Source organism: Herpailurus yagouaroundi, unplaced genomic scaffold (assembly GCF_014898765.1).
Source record: "Herpailurus yagouaroundi ecotype Mexico unplaced genomic scaffold, PumYag 182, whole genome shotgun sequence".
NCBI lineage: Eukaryota > Metazoa > Chordata > Mammalia > Carnivora > Felidae > Herpailurus > Herpailurus yagouaroundi.
In genome coordinates this window covers 18,046,989-18,069,973 of record NW_024412413.1, presented here as the reverse complement: position 1 = coordinate 18,069,973, position 22,985 = coordinate 18,046,989, and the positions used below count along the sequence as shown (strand labels likewise).

At 43.6% G+C, this 22,985-nt stretch overlaps 1 protein-coding gene and 1 non-coding gene across 2 annotated transcripts in view; both read right to left on the bottom strand.

The window, feature by feature from the left end:
- The window catches only part of LOC121041016 (putative tetratricopeptide repeat protein 41), a 76,665-nt gene that overhangs the window by 48,610 nt on the left and 5,070 nt on the right, over window positions 1-22,985 (bottom strand). Inside the window, 5 exon segments of the mRNA XM_040491836.1 lie at window positions 4,633-4,847; window positions 8,484-8,601; window positions 8,604-8,660; window positions 12,520-12,622; window positions 12,624-13,513. Of these exon segments, the coding sequence (XP_040347770.1) occupies window positions 4,633-4,847; window positions 8,484-8,601; window positions 8,604-8,660; window positions 12,520-12,622; window positions 12,624-13,322 (1,192 nt within the window). The 5' untranslated portion in view covers window positions 13,323-13,513.
- On the bottom strand, window positions 20,374-20,458 carry TRNAR-UCG (transfer RNA arginine (anticodon UCG)). Its single transcript has one exon. It is a non-coding gene; the product is annotated as a tRNA-Arg (tRNA).

Sequence of the window (22,985 nt, the reverse complement as noted above, 5' to 3'; positions counted from 1 at the left end):
CGAGGGTGCTTTTTAAATAGAGACTTGTGATGCCTGAGTGGCTCAAGTCAGTTAAGCAACAACGGATTTTGGCTCAGGTCATGATCTCACAGTTTATGAGTTCAAGCCCCACATCAAGTTCTCTGCTGTCAGGGCAGAGCCTGCTTCAGATCCTTTGGGTCCCTCTCTCTCTGCCCCACCCCAGTTCACTCTCTCTCTCAAAAATAAATAAACATTAAAAAAAAAAAGTTTAAATAGGGCTTTAAGGGACGAGAGGATTTCACCGACCTGAGAAGAGGAGGGGCATTCCAGTAGATGGGAGTGGAAGTGGACAGACAAGGAGAGACAGAAATGACCGGCTGCTCCAGGGAGACCACACTTGTGGCACCAAGAGCAAGAGCCCCTGGAGAAGTCACCCAGGCCCAGGCACAAGGCTTGGCGAACCCTGCCAAGGAGTCCTGCTGGTATTGAGGGCAGACTCCCCGGTAAGTGATGCGAGGAGAGGGCCCTGAGGAGCAAAATGTCCCTGTTTGTTCAAGGAGGCAAGACCGGGCAGTAATGAGGACAAGGGGCCCTGAGCTCAGCAAAGACCTGAGTCTGAACCCTTGTTCTGCCCACACACAGCTGTGTGAGCCAGCCTTTGTGAGCCCCGCTCTTTATCTGGGACGAGAATGCTGGATGCTAGGAGCATTAACTAAGATGCTGAGAAAGCCCTTAGCACAGAACCAGGCACTCAGAACGCCAATTCAGTAAATGGAACTCTTTGTTATTCGGGCCGCCACCAGGGGAGGGGGGTGACAGGGGGAAGAAACAGGGAAATAAGAAAATCAGTGGCTCTCCTCGACCTTCCACGAGGTATGTCACATTAGGAACATCAGTGGCCTGCAAGGCAGGCGAGGGGCACGGGCCGGGGGAGAGCTGGCTCCGAGCAGTTCTGTCTGCAAGCTCCCTCTATCTAGGCAAGCAGGGGTGAGGACAGAGGGGCAGAAATGTGAGCTTCACACAGGGGCCTTTTGTCGGCCCACTGGGGAGGGCCGGGTGCCTGCAGGAGCTGGAGCTGCTCACGGCTGAGGCCACCACAGGGAGACGCCGCAGAGGAGCTGACCTCTCGGCCAGCTGCGTTCTCAGTGGCAGCTCTTCCTCTTCTGCCCACACCCACCTCACCCGGGTGAAACCCAGCTTCCTGGCTCAGGCGGCCAAGCTGCGCGCGAGCACACGCTAGGCAGTACACAGTGCTCCCCCTCAAGTTCCTCCCCCCACCCCCGCTGCGGCTACAAACTCTCCTGCATTGTGCTACCTCCTCCCTTAGTCTAATGAATAGGTTTCTTGTTTCCCTTAGCAGCCCCCACCGCGCTCCCTGCCTCTTTCTCTAGCTCAGTGAGGAATCACCATCATCATCATCACCACCATCATCATCATCGCTGCAACAATGATAATACTAACGACAACTGAGTGCCTGGTACTCTTCTAAATTCTCTACCTGTAATCCCCTGGGTAGGTACTGTGAATCCCACCCCCCATTTCACAGATGAGAAACGGGGGCCCACACTGTGTAAGTAAACTGCCCAAGAGCACACGGCTAGTAAGCAGCAGAGCCACGATGGAAAATGCAGGCGGGCCAAGTCCAGAGCCACAGCCTTTCCCCTCTGCCTCCCACTGCTAATGAGGCGGGCTGTTCTCTCCGGGACAGAAGGTGTCTCCTGAGGGTCAGGTACTCATAGGCTGTTCCTGAATGCAGTCTGCTTTGTCAACCTCAAGATCTGCTCGTTTTTAAAGATAGCAGCTGATGGGGCACCTGGGTGGCTCAGCTGGTTAAGCATCCAACTCTTGAGTTTGGCTCCTGTCATGATCTCACGGTTCGTGAGTTCGAGCCCTGCACGGGGCTCTCTGCCATCAGGGCGGAGCCCGCTTCTGTCTCCCTCTCTCTCTGCCCCTCCCCCACTCACATCTTTCTCTCTCAAAAATAAACATTAAAAAAAAAGCCATGTTTTTTTGAGTACAGATGGCAGCTGTTTTTGTTACGAGCTTTCAGCACCTTGAAACACACTCATTAAACTAACAATTCCCTTTGGGAATAAAATCCTAATGGCATACTCAGTGGGGTTTATCTCATCAGCCTGGCTGGTCGGAACACCCTTGGGATGCGGCTGAGTAGGATCAGTTGTTGTCGTGTAGAACCAGTCACACCTGCTGCTGCTGATTTTGGTTTTACCCACTTTACAACGAGAAATGCAACGTCAGAGAACTCACGCCCACATGTTCGCCCTATTTACTCATACCCACCACACACACAGAAAGGCACTCAAATACCTGTCCCATCATACAGAGATAATACACGTCCATCAAAACCCATTCTGCGTCCCACGTACCCAGGCGAAACCCAAATGTGCACTTGTGTACAAGCCCCAGGTGAGAAGGGATGAGTTCCCAAAAGCAGGCAGAGTCAGACATGCAAACATATGGCAGACACCTAACGACATAATAGCTGATATTTATCGGCGCTTCCTATAGGCCAAGAGCTGAGCTAAGTGTCTTTGTTTTTCCTACTTTATCTTAGTCAATCCTCTCAACTACCTATAAGACATTTTTTTAATCATCTGCATTTTACAAATGGGAAACCAGAGCTACATAGAGTTAAAATAACTCGCAGAAGGTCAGACAGCTAATAAGTAGCCATCGAGGTCAACTGCTCCTAGAACGGAGGCAGATCTCCCGTGATTGTTATCATTCCCCATGTACACCTTGTATCTGAAATGTCTTTCATCAAAAGCAAAACTCTTTTGATTCTCCCCAACACCTGCTGCTCCCACTCCACCGATAATGTTCCATCTCAGCAAACAGCGCTCACTGTCTGTCTAGCTTCCCAAAGCTGTCCTCAACTCCTCCTGTCCTGCAAAACCCACATTCAACTCCTCAGCAAACCCTCAATCTATCTAAAGCCCTCTTCCTCCTCTGCTACTGTCATCCCTTGCTTGGACCATTGCAAAAGCCTCTAACAAGTGTCCCTGCCTCCATACTTGCTCCTCCATATCCATTTTCCCTACATCAGACAGATTTTAATCTGTTCAAAATATCAATCAAATCATATCCCTCCCCTGCTTAAGATTTCCCACTGGTCACCCCACTGTACTCAACAGAATCTGAACCTAACATTCTGTCCAACAAAGCCCAGCCCTGAAATGGCCCCGTCTTCACCTCCGGCTCCATCTGATATGAGTCCCCCTCCTGCCCACCATGGCCTGGCCACACTGGCCTGCTTGCCCTCTCTAACTCCACTTTGCTTCTGGCTTAGGACCTGTGTTACCTTAACTACTCTCTCGCCTGGAACGTTCTTTCTTCTAATCTCCACATGGCCAGCTCCTCCTCATCCGTGAGGCCTCTACAGGGTATAGATGGCTACCTGTCCTGCAAAAGTCCATGTCCCCCTTCCAGAGCGTGGGGTTAGCATTCTGTCCCCACTTGACTCCCAGTGCAGCCATGTGGGCCCAGGGTGGCCAAGTGTTTGCCAAAAGAATGGCAGTGGGATTGATGTGGATCGCTGCCAGGCCAAGGCTTTAAAGGGACAGGTGCACCTTTTCCACCCTTTTTCCCCTTCCTCTAGCCAAAGGCAGAGGACTCTGAGGTCCTAGGGGATGACACAGCCTCAAGATGGAAAAGGCCTGTGTCCCCAAATCACCACATGGAGGAAAGCCACTTGTTGCCTAACTAGGAACCCCTTACTGGACTGCTCCATGAATCAGAAATAAACTTCATTCGAGAAGTCACTGAAATGGGACTTACTCGTCACAGCTGCTAGAGATACTCTAACACAGAGACAGTCCCTGACCACTCAGAGTAACTAGCAACCTGTCACCTTATCACATCACGCTGCATGGCATTTATCATTATATGTTTCCTGTTTATCGGTTATCTGCCTTTCTCAACTGTAACGTGGTATCTATGGGAGCCGTGACCCTATTTGCCTGATGCGTACATCCCCAGAACCCAGAGAAGTGCCTGACACAGATCAGGTGATCAATAAATATTCAGGAATGAGGGAATGAATGAGCAAGTGAGTGAATGAACCTGCTCGATAAATAGTTACTGAATCGAAGAGGAAGAGCAGTAGTTCAGAGGCATGTCCCACCTTGGAAGCCTTGCACTTGTTTCCCTTGATTGGAATGCTAGCCCTGAGATATCTGTGTGGCTCCCTCTTTCAGGTATGTATTCGAATGTCCCTTTTGCAGCAAGGCTTTCCCTGACCACACTTTTCAAGTCCTAACAGTTCACGCGCGCACACACACACACACACACACACACACACACACAGCCTCCCTTCTTGCTCTGTTTTCTTCTTCTTCATAGAACTTATCAAACATTGAGTTGGTTAACTCTTTGTCTCCGCCACCCCAAGAACATAAAAAACACCATGAGGGTAAGGAACTGCCCAGAATAGTGCCCTAGCACATAAAGGTACTCAATCCATTTTTGGTGAAAGAAGGAAGTAGGAAAGGAAGGAAATTTAATTCTGTGAGGGGAAGAGGTGGGCAGATTCTGCAGGTGAGACAACACGGGGTTTATGCTGGAACAGGAGGAGAACGGCCACATGAGCAGTAGACAGAATATCTGCCCTCCAACAAAAACTTCCTGAGGTTAAAAGCTTGACTCCATTACCATAGTTTTTGAACTGCAATTCTGTGATGAAGAAATGCGTCACGGACATGATGTCACTGCTTTCACAGGTGGTGCCCACAAAATGAGGGATCACCAACATGCTCGGATATTTCTTTTTGAAATAATTCACCCAGTTGGCGATCAGAGTGGACTTCCCACAACCACGTTCTCCAGACAAGAGCAAAATAGACTTGTCAACTGGAAGAGGACTTATTCTGAAAAATAAAGGGGTAAAATGTAGTCAAGAATATTTACAAAGGAAGGGAGGGAGAAAAGATTGTTCTGCATCTCTCTCTAAGAGATAGGAAATTCTAGCTAGTCTCAACTTTAGCCTCAATGGGCTCTAAGTAAGTAATCTGCCCTCTGGGCTTTAGCTCTGCCCTGTGTAAAATTAGGACAGAGGAGAGATGGTAACCGTGGAAGGCCCTTCCAGCTACACAGATCCTAGGGTTGTCCAGTAAAAACCTGGGCTTACATCAAGGGCCCAACCTGCCCAAACGTCCAGGAGACCCTATCACACCAGCCCACCGTCCTTGTATCTGTGCTGCTTACATCCTCCCAGGGACACAGCCACCATCACCAAACTGATTGTCCACAGAACACCATATCAGGAGACAATACAAAATAGAAGCACTCATATGCCAATGATCCCCATCGATCCTGACTACCATGACACTGCAAATGACCATGATTGTTAGTAACTTACTAAGAGGTAGTCTGCTCCTCTACCAGGGTGACTTGGCCTGTAGAACGGCAGAAAGAAGATTCCTCTGCACCGGCGTGGGCACAAGATAACTCATTGCTTAACTTCCGTAGTGAAGTACGTCCAGATATGCAGAGGATTCCCAGGTATCACCAGTGTCACTACATGCAGACTTCAATCCTATTCCTTACATGCCCCTGATTTCATAAATATGTGCCTAGTGATTTTTCACGGAGTTAAGTTCCAAGGAGGCAGTTACCAGGCTTCTCGTACTCACTGTTGGATAGCTTGTGGCTGGGACAGTACTAATCGCACGCTACTGAATGAGTGAATGGCATAAAATAAGCCAGCCTGACATTCGGGTTCAGCAGAGCAAGAAGATCAGTGTGAAGAGCCATTAAAATAGAAACCTAAAGCAGGTTAGGATCATTAAATAGAAGTCACTCCCTAAGAATTCCATCACCATTATTATGAGTTAGGAGTCAATGTGTTATTGCTTTAATTATGTCTCCATGAAATGTGAATGGCAGAATCTGATTTTGTGTCCTATTTCCACCCTTGCCCTCTTTAGGTCTATCCTCAGCCAAGCAGCCACAGTGAGCTTGTCAAACTATGTCACATATGTCATTTCTCTGTCCAAAAATGGTAAAAGCTCAAGTCCTTACGATGACCTGTGAGACCAGATAAGACCCTCCCCCCTCCCCCCATCCATTACATGTCCACCCTCGTCCCCCACCACCCTCCCTACAGCCCTGACTTCCTTCCAGCCTCTGGCCTCCCTGCCATTCCTCCTGCCTCAGCACCTCTGTGTTTGCTGTTCCCTCTGTCTGGAATGCTTGTCCAATCCATATTTGCATAGCTTGCTCTCTCACCTGTTTCCAGTAGTCAGCCCAATGCCACCTTCTACCAGATGGCCTATTCCCTTTCAAAATTTTATACTTCACTCCTCAGCACGAAAGACATCGAACCTATTACATATTTTCCATATTTATCCTGTTTGTTACCTAGCTCCATAATCTAAGCTCCGTGGAGGCAGGGGTTTTTGTCTCTTTGTTCACTGCTGTGTCCCGTGTCTAGAACACTCCTTGGCACTTAGCAGGTAAAACCAATGAAGGAAAAATACAAATAGAATACATCCACATAATTAGGCTAGGTTCTGAATAATTTCTTCTCAGTAACAAATGGAAAATGAAAACATTGCAAAGCAATCTGTGGCCATTGCTCTAGACGGTCAGTTACTAAGACAATGCCTGGAAACCTCAAAAGAACGCCCCTTTCCACTACCTACACATATAATTTGGGAACTTACAGTCCAAAGCATTGTTTCCAAATGGCAAAATCCTGTTTCCACACAGCTAATTTCGAAGGACTTATTTCATTGTTGTTTTTGTTTGGGCACAGTCAGACTTGTCACTGCAGTACAATTTATCAAATTTTTCATCTACTCTGAAACGCTTAAAGTTATAACCTGTGTGAGACACAACTCACGTACCAAAAACTCATCATTGTCCAGTGTATACTTCAGCGGCTTTCACTATATTCACACGGCTGTACGAATATCGCTACTAATTCCAGACCATTTTCAGCCCCCCACAAAGAACCTCCAGACCCTCTAGGGGCCATTTCCCGTTTCCCCTCTTCTTTCATCCTCTGGCTGCCACTAACCTACTTTCTGTCTCTATTGATTTGCCCATTCAAACCTAAGGGGTTTTTTTATTGGGGGAGGGGACAGAGAGAGGGGGACAAAGGATCTGAAGCGGGCTCTGCACTGGCTGACAGACTAGACTGACAGCAGACAGCCCGATGCGGGGCTCGAACTCACAAACCCTGAGATCATGACTTGAGCCGAAGTCGCATGCTCAACAGACTGAGCCACCCAGGTGCCCCTCAAAGCTAAGATTTTTTAAACACGTGACCTATAGATCCAAACTCCTGTAAGTTTTAAAAGCCTTGACTGACCTCCATGTCGTATTAACCAAGTAACTTGTCTTCCTCTTGGCAGGAGTTCCCGGAACCACAAAAATGGTGGTAGCTCTACACCTCGGTGAGCTGAAATGGTGGGTGCAGAGACAGGGGCAGAGGCGGCGGAGGGGGATGGTGGAGAGGGAGAGGTGGGGTGAGTGGCCGAGCCATCCCAGCCATTGTGGGTTTATTTCAAACTACAAAACTGACAGAATAAATGCGATCTGTGGTAAGAAGTGGAGGCGGAGGATGGAGAAATAAAACTGTCTCGAGAATCTCCCTATTTCTACTGATGAGACAGAGAGGGACTCTGACTTCACGCCCCAGCCTCCTCATGCCTGTGGGGGGTGAACCCATGCCTCCCGGGTGGGGAAAGATATGGGGGTTTTAATGTGGACGACGCTGGACAAAACAATGAAGGAGTGCACACACTGGGTAAGAGAACTCAATTCTGTGCACAAACACAAATAATAATGTGGCCCACAGTAGGCACTTAATAAGTCTTAGCTGAATGGGGCGCCTGGGTGACTCAGTCGGTTAAGCATCTGGCTTCGGCTCAGGTCACGATCTCGCAGTTCGTGAGTTCGAGCCCCGTGTCGGGCTCTGTGCTGACAGCTCAGAGCCTGGAGCCTGCTTTGGATTCTGTGTCTCCACCTCTCTCTGCCCCTCCTGTGCTCATGCTCTGTCTCTCTCTGTCTCAAAAATAAATAAAAACATTTTTAAAAATTTAAAATAAGTCTTAGCTGAAAATCTTCATGGGATAATGAGCTGATGATGTATGTGGAAGCTCTTTGTAAAATACATGACTCTATACAGATGCATTGTTCATATTTCCTAATCCAATTTCTTCTCCTTAAAGTCTTTCCATCGTTGTCAGGAATTACTTCCAGCAACTTAGATCTATGGGGGGAAAAGGAGGCAAGCTCTACCCTCCAGAGTTAAGAATCTTCTTGAGGAGACTGGAAGAAACTGAAATAGCCAGGAAAACTTTGCAAATGCAGAGTGATATCTGACAAGGAAATTCTAACCCAAGGGTGGCTTTTAGGAGGCCTCTCATGCAGGAAAGGGTGGGCATAGAAAAGGGGAGGTAGGGGAGGACAGCCAACATTTGAGGGATCATAGTCACTAAAGTCAGGCTGTTTTGCTTAAGCCTAAGGAAAAGGCTTGAGATTTCTTGCCATCTTACCTGAGGACAGCATCTAACCCAGAGCCTGCTGCAGCACTGTTACCATCAGATCCCACATCCTGTAAGGCAAATCTTTCCAAGATTTCAAAGGTTCTGTTTGATTCCTTGGAAATAACACTTCTTTGCACTTCTCCACGAACTCTTCATGATAGAAACGTTCACAGTTGTGTTTGTAGTCTTTAGGGACAAAAAGATAAGTTTTAACGTCTTAGATTTGTTTCACATTTTCCATTACATGTGGTTATGATAAATGCCCAGGAAGATGTCTCCCCTTCTGCATCTGTATCACCTTCTGTCTGTGTTGGTACCATGTTTCACAGCCCATCACATATTCTAGTGAAAGCAAACAATAGGCAAGCAATTTAATCTTCCTAAAGCTATTCATATATGGAATCCTATTAGGATTTCAAGTTATTTCATGACCTCAGAATAACAAGGGCAAAAAAATAAAAAATAAAAACTGTATTTGCAAGGCGCCTGGGTGGCTCAGTCAGTTAAGTGTCTGACTCTTGCTTTTCACTCAGGTCACGATCTCATGGTTCGTGAGATAGAGCCCTGAGTTGGGCTCTGCACTGACAGCATGGAGCCTGCTTGGGATTCTCCCTCTCTCTCTGCCCCTCCCCTACCTGTGTATGCTCTCTCCCCTCAAAATAAGTAAACTTAAAAAAAACCAAAAACTAGATTTGCTACATACATCCCCTCATCTTTTTAGATTGTTAACTAAGCATGAAGTTACCTAATTCAATCTTGTGGCAAACGTTTATATGTCTAACCATGGCAGGGGCTGGGAGAGCAGGGTGTATTTTTAGGACAAGATGCCCCGATCCAATGACAACCATGGGTAGAAGTGTAACTCTGCCATTGGGCAAGCCTGTTAAACTCTCTGGTAAAATAACGGGCAGGGCCAGACACTTGGATCTCTCAGAGATTCCTTCCAGTTTCAATTTACCGTAATTCTAAACTCACAGTTTAATTAAAGTCAAGGTGTTCTGGACTGCCAAAATGCCCTTCTGTCTCTGGAGACATTTAGATCCCCCAAAGTTTGTTTTTGCTTTTGTTTTAATGGAGGGAGGCTGTTATGCAGGAAAACGAACACCAGGTAGGCTAACGTGGTAGGTTCTGAAGATACTCACCTTACCTTGGACCTCCATACTTAACTGGACTGCCCTTTGGTTCAGGTTAGAGCCAAACAGACCTGGAAATCCTACAGTCTGGCCAAAGTCAGCTTCAAATTTCAAGATCTTAGACAGAATTGGGAACGATCCCACAGTCTAATGGGTCTCTTGAGGTGAACTTGAACCTCACCCACTAATCTCAAGTACTTCCAAGGACCTCAGAAGTGTTTCTAAGAGTGAAGAGTATGAACCAAATAGCTCTATATTGTCTTATAATAACCACCAGCTTCCCAAGTGGCCTTTTGCTACCCACCACCCACTCCCATCAGATTTTGGAACTACCTGGGTGATTAAAGGGTATCAAAGATACAAAAGAAAAATAATGTAGCGATTCTTTCTAAAGCCTTTTTAAAAATAATTCATCCATTCTGTAACTTCTAATTCACACATTTAGTCCATATATCATACATTCAAAACTAAAGTCTAAAGCAAACTAATTTTTCAGTAATGACTAAAATCAAAGGCAAAGGAGAATACTATGGAGACCCGACCTGTCTCTAACCCAAATACACAGACAGGCTTGATTCTTAAACACATTAGTAAATATTAATCTACATAATGCAGTTCAGATTGAGATTAGTCACTAATAGTGACATAAAGAATACCACCATTAACCATATTTCAAGCTTTGGCCAAAAGCATATATCCTTCCAGCACTCGTGTGTGGTTATTCGTTTTTATTAGCTTTATTTGCTCTGTGCCTAATATGCATTAGGCACTGTTTTTAGGTATTTTACACACATTATTACTCTCAAGGTGGCTAATGTTAACCCATTATACACAAGAAGAGACTAAGGCTTACCAATATTGCCATTTGCTCAAGGTCACACACAGCTAGGAACTGAAAAATCTGAGATCTGAGAACATGTCTGTCCTTAGACATTCTAAAACCCCAACCTTGTAGTAAACATTCAGGATCGTTTTTGACACTCAACACGCATTCACCTACTCTAGTTTCAGTAACAGCCCCAGATTATCATTTGGTATCCCATCCTGTCCCAACTCTCCATTCATGTTATTCCAGTGGGTCTGACTCTACCTCCAGCTCCAAGGTGACATATGACCCAGGATTAGCCAATCAGAGCGTCACACTCTCGTGGCACCAGTGATTAAGTCAGATACAAGCATATGGTCTCAGGCTAATCAGGGACAGAAAGACTCAGTGATAGGTCTCTCAACCATTTCTGCTGGACTTGAATTTAGAGCTGATACAGCCACCTTCCTTCCATGGTGGAGGAGCCGAGGAACTGAAGCAGCATCAGACAGCAGAGCCATGCTGAGAAATAATAAAACACCAGGGCTTGGTAACATCATTGGAGCCACTGGTTGAAGCCTGAGCTGAACCAGACCTAATCCTGGGCTTTAAACTTATATAACCTAATAAATCCCTTTTTCGTTAAAGTCAGTTTGAGTCACCCGCAACCCAAAGAGTTATGACTGACACAGCATTCTTTTCTAGGACTCCAAAATGATTTGGCTTGTAGGCAGAGTTGATGGGCACAGGTGGGATTTCACCACCCCCTTCCTCCCCACCAACGCTGCATTTGAATGACTTTAGGTGAGTCAACTCTGTCCCTTCAGTTTACCACAAATCCACCTGCTCCCTACCATAAGGACTACGGCCTGCCTGGCCCCCCAAAAGCATTTGGGAACGTACCACCTGCCATCGCGTTGCAAGCCCACATTAATTGGGCCTTTACAACGGTACTTCATAACCTTTTTTGGATCATTGGGTCATTGAACCTTCTGAGAATCTGATCAAAGACACAGGCCATCTCCGTACCCCCACCTCCTGCAAAACACACATATACGTGTAAACATTCTAATTTTTTTAAATATAATTTTAAGGGCAGCACAGATCCCTCCCAAAGTCTGTCTAGGTGAAAGACCTCTGCCATTCTCTAATATTGCTCTTCCCCTTTTATTCTGTATGTGTCCATGAGTCACTACTTTCAAAAATAAATGTAATCACTTCATTTAGAGGCAGAATGGCAAGCTGTGCTTATCAAACTTTAAAGGGTATGCAACTTACCTGGTCATCTTATTAAAAGGCAGACTCTTATTCAGTAGACCTGGAATGCATTTCTAAAAAGCTCCTAGGTGATGCTCAGTGCCGGTCCATGGATTACTGAGTGGTAAGGTTGAAAGAAAATGAGGGGGGATTTCGGAGTCAAAATGCCCTGGGTTCCAATCCCAGAATGATCCCTCGCTAATGATGTGACATCAGGGAAGTCACTTAACTGCCATACAGCAGCTTTCATTTGCTCATCTGTAAAACAGGATTTATAGTGCCTACCTTGCAGGGCTAAATCTTGAAGATTAAATGTGAAAACATACAAAAGGCACCCAAAAATTAATAAAAGCTCTCTTCCCTTTAAATAGGGGTTTCTCAGCCTTGACATTATTGACATTTCAGGTTGGAAAACACTTTCTTATGGGGGGCTGTTATGTCTGCTGTAAGATGTGTGGCAGTTTCCCTGACCTCCACCCATTGGGACACCGGGACCATCCCCTGGCTCTGATGCCAGAATGTCTTCAGATTTGGCCCAAATGCCCCGCAGGGAACGACGAGCCCTGATCGAGACGCTCTGCTCCAGATCTACCACATTAACTGCCAAATATTTTAGGTCGTCTCAGAGCTCCTGAACTTCCTCAACAGTCTTCCACGACCCCTCGTTTGCTCTTATTTTCCATTTCAAAAATCTCCAAATGGAGAAATGCATGTTACAGGAATATGGTAACGATTTTAAAGGTTTAAGGAATATGTTCAGTTGTTTAAAGGTTCCTCTTACAAAGAAGACGTAACAAAACATATTAGCCTTATGTTGATAATAGACTTAGCTCTCTCAGTAGTTACTAACCTGTATTTCTGATCATTAAAGTGGCTGGGTAAAGTTGTTCTATCACAACTGACCAGTCCTTGAAAACCAGGTCCCCCAACTCGTGGAGATCTTTATAAAATCGGGACACGGAGCCCTTTGCTAATAATCTTGGCCTTAAGCTTTCCAATCCTTAATTTTTCCTCATCAGTCAGCAGAGATCCCGAGGACAGCCCCTCCTTTTCCTCATCTAAAGTCTTCAGCAGCATGGTTCCAGTCCTAAAGTAAAAATACTGAAATGGAGACTCATTCAGAAATGCTGCTTGGATGACCTCAAACTCCGTCAAACTGTAGTTGGGATTCTCCAGGACCCAAGGATAACCATTTTTTGCAGCAACGTAGAGGTTCTGTTCTACCGTGGATAAACTGAACAAGTCAGTCACTCTGGAGAGCATTGGAGGCACATGGTCAGGGAGGAAGTCCCCGTACGTCTGACCCAGCATGCAGATGAAGAAAGGAAAACAGCTGTTCACATAGTCGAGACAGAGCTTCAGATACTGGGAGTGGAGACAAGAATGCTGTCCGAGCAGGTTGGAGGGTGAGGGTGGCGGGGCCTTCAACGCTGACCACCTCAGGTCCACGGCTTTGAAATACGTGCCCCGGGAATTGCAGAGTTCGTCAAGCTGAGGAAAGAGGTAGTCGGCCAGAAAGTCTCTCTCTTCTTGAAAATCACTCAGAGTCGAGCAGATGTAAGGCTGAATGGGTTTCTGGGGCTTTAAAACAAATTGGGCATACCTGTCTACATGTGCCTTCTGGCTCATTTCACTTTGCTCAGGGGATGACATCGTGTTTAAAATGTAACAATTATCCTGGCACAGTTGCCGACCTCCGCTGCTTCTAAGAATTCCTCCTAATTGTGTTTGCTACAAACACTCTGAAAACTTTCCCCCAAAGGGTTTCTTTCTTACTGACATGCGACGATGAGAGGTGCCAACCAACGGACAGATCAGAGTTGAAAATCCAGTTTAAGTTAGGACTGAAAAAGAAAAAGAACAAGAATGTTCATTTTAGGATTAAAGGAAGTTCACATTTCCCCTGTTCTCCCCCAAAGCTTTTGCTGAAGAGCTGAGAGCCCAGAGGTGAGCAGGCCCTGGACACGAGGCCCCACCCACTGCCACTTCTGCCCCCTGTGAATTTGCAGATTATGCAAGGGGACTTCCTGAGAGGGTGAAAAGGAAGACAAATGCAGAAAATGAGCCTAATGCATCTAGGAGCAGACTTACTCAAGACCACTGACCAAGACCAGAAGCAAGAATGCAAATAGGTTATGAAGTTGAGGTCAGGACAAGAGGAAGAAATCAAGGTGTCACAAGGCCCAACACCAGTAGTGCACCTGGCATCTGAGAGACAAGGAAGTCAGGATCAAAGGCCTTGACAGAGTTCTGAGATTTTTTTTTTTTTTATCTTAAGTTGAGCAGGCTCACATGAACTCCAACCACCTACGTGAGCTGGGAATTCAATTCCACTGAGCCAATGATAAAACACACGCCCTCCAACAACGATGTAGATATGCGTGCACCCTGCTGAGAAGCAAAAAGTTCAATAAAAACGACCTCCTTTCATGAGCATTTTCTTAATGCAAACTCATTTCCATATGAAACTTTGCTTTTTGGGTTATGTTTTTTGCCTTCACCTGTGGAAAAACATCGTGTAATCATGTATAGGCCAATTTTTCATCAGGATCATCTGACAAGAATAATGCAGTGCTTTTTTAAAAAGTGTTAACCCTTTTGCTTTTAATTGTTACAATAGCTCAATAATAGATAATATTGCCACCATACTTTACAGATGAAGAAACGGAAGTTCAAATAGGATAAGCATGTGCAAAGTCACTTGGCTAGTGCGTGGATAGCCAGGATCTAAACACAGGTTAGCCTGACTCCAGAACACATATATTATAGTGCCTCCATATTATAGAGATCATGAAATACCTTAAATCAATGAGTGGGAAATACCTATGCAATAAATGATATTGTAATAACAAGTGGCAATTTGAAAAGAAAAATTTATTTAAGCCATACTCTCACACTACTGTACCAAAAAAAAAAAAAAAAAAGTTATCCAAAATGACAGAATAGGCGTCATAAGTGCTTTATTAACAGACTTCTCTCTTGCCATGTAGGAGGCTAAAATTAAATTGTCAGCCCTTGCAAATATCCACCTTCTCCTAGGTCCGTGCAATCAGAGGTCATTTCTATTTTGGTCTCTACCATGTCCCCAACACCTAGCATAATAATTGGTCCAGAGTGGGTGATAGGTAAATATTTGTCGAATGATAGAATTTAACATAATTTTCAAATTAAAAGAAAACATTATTGAATATTTGTCAAACCGGGAGAGGACTTCTAAAACTTACAAGCTACAGAAGAAATCACCAAAAAAATAAACAGATATAGTTACATTTTGAAAAGACATAAAAGGTAATCAATGGGCTGTAAAAAATATTTTCCACAAATAAATTTATCTTTACTCTAAAAAAAATACTGACATCCTAGTAGACATATAAGCAAAAGACACAAATAGATAAAAAGAAAAACAATGCAAGAATACATATAAACGCATATGCAACCTTGCTAGAATTTTTTTTTTTTATGTTTAAAGCAATGATACAGATTTTTAAGTATAGGTATATAAACATTGGTGAAACTTTTATCTCACATATAGCTATGGAACTGTAAACTGGTAATTTCCGAAAGCGATTGGAAGGTATATTTAGAAGACAAGTGACAATATATTTCAAAATATATTAAAGCGTTTATAATGTTTGACTCAATGATTCCACTTTCTGGGAATCACTCCAAGGAACTAATCGAAATAGTGAAAAACTATAGCCATTAAGATGTTCATTATAGGGGCGCCTGGGTGGCTCAGTCGGTTACGCAGCCGACTTCGGCTCAGGTCACGATCTCACGGTCGGTGAGTTCGAGCCCCGCGTCGGGCTCTGGGCTGATGGCTCAGAGCCTGGAGCCTGCTTCCGATTAAAAAAAAAAAAAAAAAGATGTTCATTATATTGTTTCTGACAGGAAAAATGGTAAAAGAAAGAAAGCAAACTAAATGGTCTTTGCCAAGGGACTAGCTAAGAGGATAAAAGTACGACCATGGATGGCAGGTTGTGCGTCTGTTAAAAAGACAGTTATGGACTTCTGCTTATAGCCATAATAGAACGAGAGGGACTAGACTTATCTATCTTCTTCAGAAAATTAGAAAACTGGCAAAACACATTAAATAGCTTTTTTCAGTTATTAGACTTCAGGCAGTATGGGAGCGTAAAGCCTAAGCGAACTAGAGTATATCAGAAAAAGTCTGGGGTACCTGGATGGCTCAAATCTCATGGTTCATGGATTTGAGCCCCCGAGTTGGGCTTTGCACTGACAGTGTGGAGCCTGCTTCTGATTATGTCTCCCTCTCTGCCCCTCCCTCGCTCGCACATAAACTCTCTCTCTCTCTCAAAAATACACAAAAAAGAAAAAAGAAAAAGTAGACTTCAGAACAAAGAGTATTACTAAGAATAGAGAGTGACGTTACATGATGATAAAGGAGTCCACCAAAAAGACCTAACAATCTTAAGAGTGTATGCACTTAACGACAGAGCTCCAAAATACACAAAGCAAAAACTGGCAGAAAGAAGAAACAGACAAACCCTTAATATAGTCAGAGATTCAACATTCTTCTCTCACTAATCGATAGTTCAAGAAGACAAACAATCTGTAAGGATACAAAAGATCTGAAAAACACCATCAAACAACCTGACATTTTTTTTTTAATATTTCCCCCAACAACAGCAGAATACTGATTTCTTGTCAAGTGCACGTAGAACAAGCACCAAGATAGATCATATGCTAGGCCAGGGGTCAGCAAACTACAGACCGGAAGTTAAAGCCCATCTGTTAACCTGTTTTTATAGAGAACATTCTATTGGAACACAGCCATTCCCATTCATATATATTTCATGCTATAACAGCAGAGTTGAGAAGTTGAGCCTGTGAGGAGGTTTTGAGTATAAAGTCTGAAATATTTTCTATCTGGCGCTCTATTTTTATTTTATTTTATTATTGTTTATTTATTTTTGGGAGATAAATAGAGAAAGCAAGCAGGAGAGGCACAGAGAGACAGGGAGACAGAGAATCCGAAGCAGGCTCCACACTGTCAGTGCAAAGCCCAGCATAGGCCTCTAACCCACGAACCCTGAGATCATGACCTGAGCCAAAGTTGGATGTTCAACCAAATGAGCCATGCAGGCACCCCTCTTTCTGGCCCTTTAAACGATGTTTGCCAACCTCCATTCTATGCCATAAACCAAAACTCAACAAATCTGAAAGAACTGAAATCATATAAAGTACCCTCTTTAACCACCATGGAATTGAATTAGAAACTAATAACAGAAAGATACCTAAAAAATTCACAAGTTTTGGGAATTACACACTACATTTCTAATTGTAAACTCATGGGTGGAAGAGAAGAAAATTAGAGCAGTGATAGAAATCAGTAAGAAGGCATCGCTTGCCTAGTGGAGGGGCAGGGGATGGAAATAACTTGGAAGAGTCACAAGGGAACTCTTTAGGGCAATGGGAATGTTCTATATCTTAATTATAGTGGTGATTAGGTAGAGGCATTCATCAAAATTCACCAACTGAACATTTAAAATGGGTGCGTTTAGTGGTGCCTGGGTGGCTCAGTCGGTTGAGTGTCTGACTTCAGTTCAGGTCATGATCTCATGGCTCTTGGTTTTGGCTCAGGTCATGATCTCCTGCTTCGTGAATATGAGCCCCTCATTGGGCTCTCTGCTGTCAGCGCAGAGCCTGCTTCTCATCCTCTGTCCCCCTCTCTGCCCCACCCCCACTCACGTGCGCGCTCATTCTCTCTCAAAAATAAAAACATTTTTAAAAATGGGTTCATCTAAATTTTATGTAATTTATACTGAAATAAGTTTAATTCTTTTTTAAATTTTTTTTTTCAACTTTTTTATTTTATTTTTGGGACAGAGAGAGACAGAGCACGAACGGGGGAGGGGCAGAGAGAGAGGGAGACACAGAATCGGAAACAGGCTCCAGGCTCTGAGCCATCAGCCCAGAGCCCGATGCGGGGCTCGAACCCACGGACCGCGAGATCGTGACCTGGCTGAAGTCGGACGCTCAACCGACTGCACCACCCAGGCGCCCCTGAAATAAGTTTAATTCTTAAAAAAATCTGAGAACTAGCAAGAGGAAAATATTTATAATGGTTGGGTGAAAAGGCAAGAAAAAAAGCATAGGCCATAATAACAACAGTGTCAACAAAATGCAGCTAAGTATGGGAAACAGCACACTACAGAGGTGAACGAAAGCTCTAAGCTCAGAAGACCGATTCCCTGGATTCGGGTTCTTATAGTAAGTTTCTCAATTTCACCATGCTTCAGTGTCCTCATCTGCAAGATAGGAATGACAGGATCCATATCATAAAATACTAGAGAAGATCAAACAAGTTATTAGATGCAAAATGCTACGAACAGTGTCGGTAACAAATATCCAATGAATGTTAACTATTATTATCAGAAGAAATGCACATGAGGGAAAAACAGAAAAGAAAAATGATATGGTAGCTGTGTTAGAATGGCTAATTATGGCAGATTGCAGCATATCTATTTCTCTAATCAAAATGTACTCTTACCTCTGGGCTGCCATCCAGGGACATGCCATCCAGACGGAGGAAGACCCAGAAACGTCGGGGCCACGTGAGCCAGGGCCACATGAGCCAGGGGCACGTGAGCCACGGCCACGGCAGTCTCACAGCACCAGAAGCACCCAGGAGGCCAGGGTAATGCTGGTGGCATGCATCACCACGGGACCAACTTTGACAAATATCACCCAGGTTACTTTGGGAAAGTTGGCATGAGGCATCACCACTTAAAGAGCTTCTGCCCAACTGTCAACCTTGACAAACTGTGGACCTTGGGCAGTGAGCAGACATGGGTAAATGCTGCCAAAAAGAAAACAAGACAGGAGCTGCTCCTATCATTGATGTGATGCGATGGCGCTACTACAAAGTTTTGGGGAAAGGAAAGCTCCCAAAACATGGTGCCTGCCATCTTGAAGGCACCATGGGGGGAGGTTCATTCAATGCTAACAAGTGCTTTTCCAAAAAAAAAAAAAAAAAAAAAGGCTGTGAATTATAGCTATATTATTTTATTTATTTTTTTTAATTTTTTTTTCAACGTTTATTTATTTTTGGGACAGAGAGAGACAGAGCATGAACAGGGGAGGGGCAGAGAGAGAGGGAGACACAGAATCGGAAACAGGCTCCAGGCCATCAGCCCAGAGCCCGACGCGGGGCTCGAACTCACGGACCGCGAGATCGTGACCTGGCTGAAGTCGGACGCTTAACCGACTGCGCCACCCAGGCGCCCCTAGCTATATTATTTTATAATTAAATTTTTAAATTAAAAAAATCTCTAGAGACCCCTGGGCTGGCTCATTTGGTGGAGCGTGTGACTCTTGGTCTTGAGGTTATGGGTTCAAGCCCCACCTTAGGTGTAAAGATTGCTTAAAAATAAAATCCTAAAATAAAAGAAAATAAAAATAACAATCTCCAGGGGCGCCTGGGTGGCTCAGTCCATTTAGCACTGGACTTGGGGACTTCAGCTTAGGTCATCATCTTGTGGTTCTTGAGTTTGAGCCCTACATCAGGCTCTCTGCTGTCAGCATGGAGCCACTTCACATCCTGTCTCCCTCTCTCTGTCCCTCCTTTGCATCTTGTGTCTCTCTCAAAAATAAATAAACATTAAAATAATAATAATAATAATAATAATAATCATCTCCACATCTTGCTCCAGAACTGCTAATAAAGAGCCTTCCCAGTTTTTGCCAAAATAGGGGATTAATGGAGCGGGGAGGGGGAGTAGAGGAGACCTAAACGGAAGGAGTCATTTTTGAGTGGAAAGAAGATATAGAAAAGTAAGATGTGACTTTTAATTTTACTTTAAGGCAATTTAAGTCAAAAAACTTTTAACTAGAAACTTCATTATTACCATAAGTGGAAAACCCTTATCATATGCCACAAATAGATAGTAGCCATAAAAATAAATGCATTAAAAAACAGTGTGAAAAAATTCTAGTTAGATACACTTCTCTTTTTATTGAAAAGGTAGATTAACATGTACTTATTAGAGAGACATTTAAGACAAACTTGTACCAAATTAACTTTCTCTTGGCAGAATCAAAAAGATTGAAGCAGAATTGAAAGGTCCAACATCTACACCAGGAAATGAAAGTTATTTAATATCTGTCCCTGGCCCATCTGACAGCAGCAAGGGGCATCATGGTGGATACACTCCTAGAAGTTGAGCATGAATTTTGGAGTCATATAAACCCTGCCTCAAACTGACTCTGTCACTAGGACCTGCACCTGTAAATCTGGAAATGATGACCACACCCATGTGACAGGGTTAAATGAGACTTTGCATAATAAGCACCTGATAAGCTTTTTTTTTTTTTTTTTAATGTTTATTTATTTTTGAGACAGAGAGAGACAGAGCATGAACGGGGGAGGGTCAGAGAGAGGGAGACACAGAAGCGGAAGCAGGCTCCAGGCTCTGAACTGCCAGCACAGGGCCCGACGCGGGGCTCGAACTCACGGACCGCGAGATCATGACCTGAGCCAAAGTCGGCCCCTTAACCGACTGAGCCACCCAGGCGCCCCAGCTTTTTTTTTTTTAATAAAAATTTGTCTTAACACTTCTTTAAAAAAATTTGTTTATGTTTATTTATTCTTGAGACAGACAGAGCACAAGTGGGGGAGGGGCAGAGAGAGAAGGAGACACAGAATCTGAAGCAGGCTCCAGGCTCTGAGCTGCCAGCATAGAGCCTGACGTGGGGCTCGAACCCACAAACTGTGAGATCATGACCTGAGCCGAAGTCAGACGCTCAACCGACTGAGCCACCCAGGCGCCCCTTAGCACTTCTAAAATGGACCTCTAATAATATCCTTACTTAAGATTTCTCAAGCAAGTTATCACTGTTTTATATTTTGTAATCTACAAGGTACATACTAAGCCCTCAATGTTTGCTATTCCTATTGTTGTCAAAGTTAATATTACCTTTATAACATGTTTGCCTTCGTATTTTGTGATACAGCAGCCTCAACAGTATTACTCCATGGATCACTGCCCTTTATAACTAAAAGTTATGAGAATATCTATTAACTGGTCAGAAATTCCTCTGACCTTTTACAGAAATTTCTCTCAATATTTTAAGGCTTAGAAATTTCTATATTCAAATTACCTAACTTTGGTAATTTTACCCTTGACAGCCCCAGATTTTTTTAAGCTTCTTATGCTTAAAATGTCCATTGGTGGGAATGTAAATTGGTACAACTATTCTAGGGGGCAATTTTTAGTATCAAAATCCTTTTAAAACATGTCATATTTTTTACCAAGCATTCCAATTTTTTTTTTTAGAGAGATAGAAAATGCAAGACGCCCCAAGCATTTCCAATTTTAAAAATTCATTTTGTATATAAAGATTTATCTATAAGGATTTTCGTTGCAGCAATATTTATGATGGTTTAAAATTGGTAAAAAACTAAAGGTCTAACAACAATAAATCAAACAATTACAGCACAGTCATGACACGAGACAATGTTAATCCATTAAAAGACACCTTGTAAAAATATTTACATGGGAAACTGTTTACCACATATTGACAAGTGAAAAAGAAATTTCCAAAAATAGTATTATTGGGTGATCCCCATTTAATTTAAAAATATATGTTAGGGGCGCCTGGGTGGCTCAGTCGGTTAAGAGGCTGACTTCGGCTCAGGTCACGATCTCGCGGTCCGTGAGTTCGAGCCCCGCGTCGGGCTCTGTGCTGACAGCTCGGAGCCTGGAGCCTGTTTCAGATTCTGTGTTTCCCTCTCTCTCTGACCCTCCCCCATTCATGCTCTGTCTCTCTCTGTCTCAAAAATAAATAAACATTAAAAAATATATATATATATGTTAGATTTTGGGGTACCTGAGTGGCTCAGTCAGTTAAGCATATGACTTTTGATTTCACTCAGGTCATGATCTCACAACTGATTCTCTCAAGATTCTCTATCTCCCTCTCCCTCTATTCTCTATTTCCCTCTCCCTCTCTCCCCTCCCTTATACATTCTCTCTCTCTCTCTCTCTCTCTCTCTCCTCCTTTCTCAAAAAAATAAATAAATAAAAATACATGTCAAATTTCAACACAGACACCAACATGCTAGCAGTGATCTAGCTCATTAATGCATACAGGTTATTTCAATTTTCTTCCTTGACCTTTCTTTTAATTTTCCATCTTTTTTATAATGCACATTCATGGCTGTTGAAATCTTAACACAATAAAATTTCCTTTTTTAAAAAAAGCCCTCAAACTCTTCCCAGTAGTCAAGAGGTGGCTAGAACAATGTAAGAAATGTTTAAAGGGCGCCTGAGTGGCTCAGTTGGTTAAGCATCCAAGTTCAGCTCAGGTCATGATCTCAGGGCTTGTGGACTAGAGCCCCGGGTCGGGCTCTGTGCTGACGGCTCAGAATCTGGAGCCTGCTTCAGATTCTGTGTCTCCCTCTCTCTCTGCTCCTCCCGCCTCCACCGCCTCTCAAAAATAAAGAAACATTAAATTTTTTTTAAAAAAATAAATGTTTAAAATATGAGTTCTACTTTGTTCTGCCAATACCGAACTCTGGGACTTCATCTAAGTTCTCAGAACCGCAAATTTCCTAAGCTTTTTTTTTAATTTTTTATTTTTAAAGGGGATGTGCAGGGGGGAGGTTTGATATGGGAGCATAAATTGGTATAGCCTTTTCTCAGAGGAATTAGTAAATACTCATAGAATTTTGAATGTATATACACTTTGATCTAACTATTCCAAACTATATATTTATCCTCCAGACAAACACGCACGAACACAAAACCTTGTGCATGTTAAAGCATTCTCTGCAGCACTAATCGTGGTAACAACAAAAGCTGGAAACAATACCAATGCCTATCAAACAGGACAGCAGATTGGGGCACCTGGGTGGCTCAGTCGGTAAAGCGGCCGACTTCAGCTCAGGTCATGATCTTGCGGTCTGTGAGTTCGAGCCCCGCGTTGGGCTCTGTGCTGACATCTCAGAGCCTGGAGCCTGTTTCAGATTCTGTGTCTCCCTCTCTCTCTGACCCTCCCCTGTTCATGCTTTGTCTCTCTCTGTCTCAAAAATAAATAAATGTTTAAAAAAAAATTTAAAAAGAAAACGGAAAAAAAAAACAGGACAGCAGATTTAAAAAGGAATGAGATATCTGAGATGTATTAAATAGAATAAGCTAATGTGTATTGTTCCCTTTGTTTTTTAAAAAATCAAAAATTTCATCTTTAATTTAACCACACACGTACTTTTGCACAAATACACACAAATTTTTGGCAGGATGCATAAGGAACCTCTATCAGTAATGACTTCTAGAGAATGGGAATGAGGAGGTA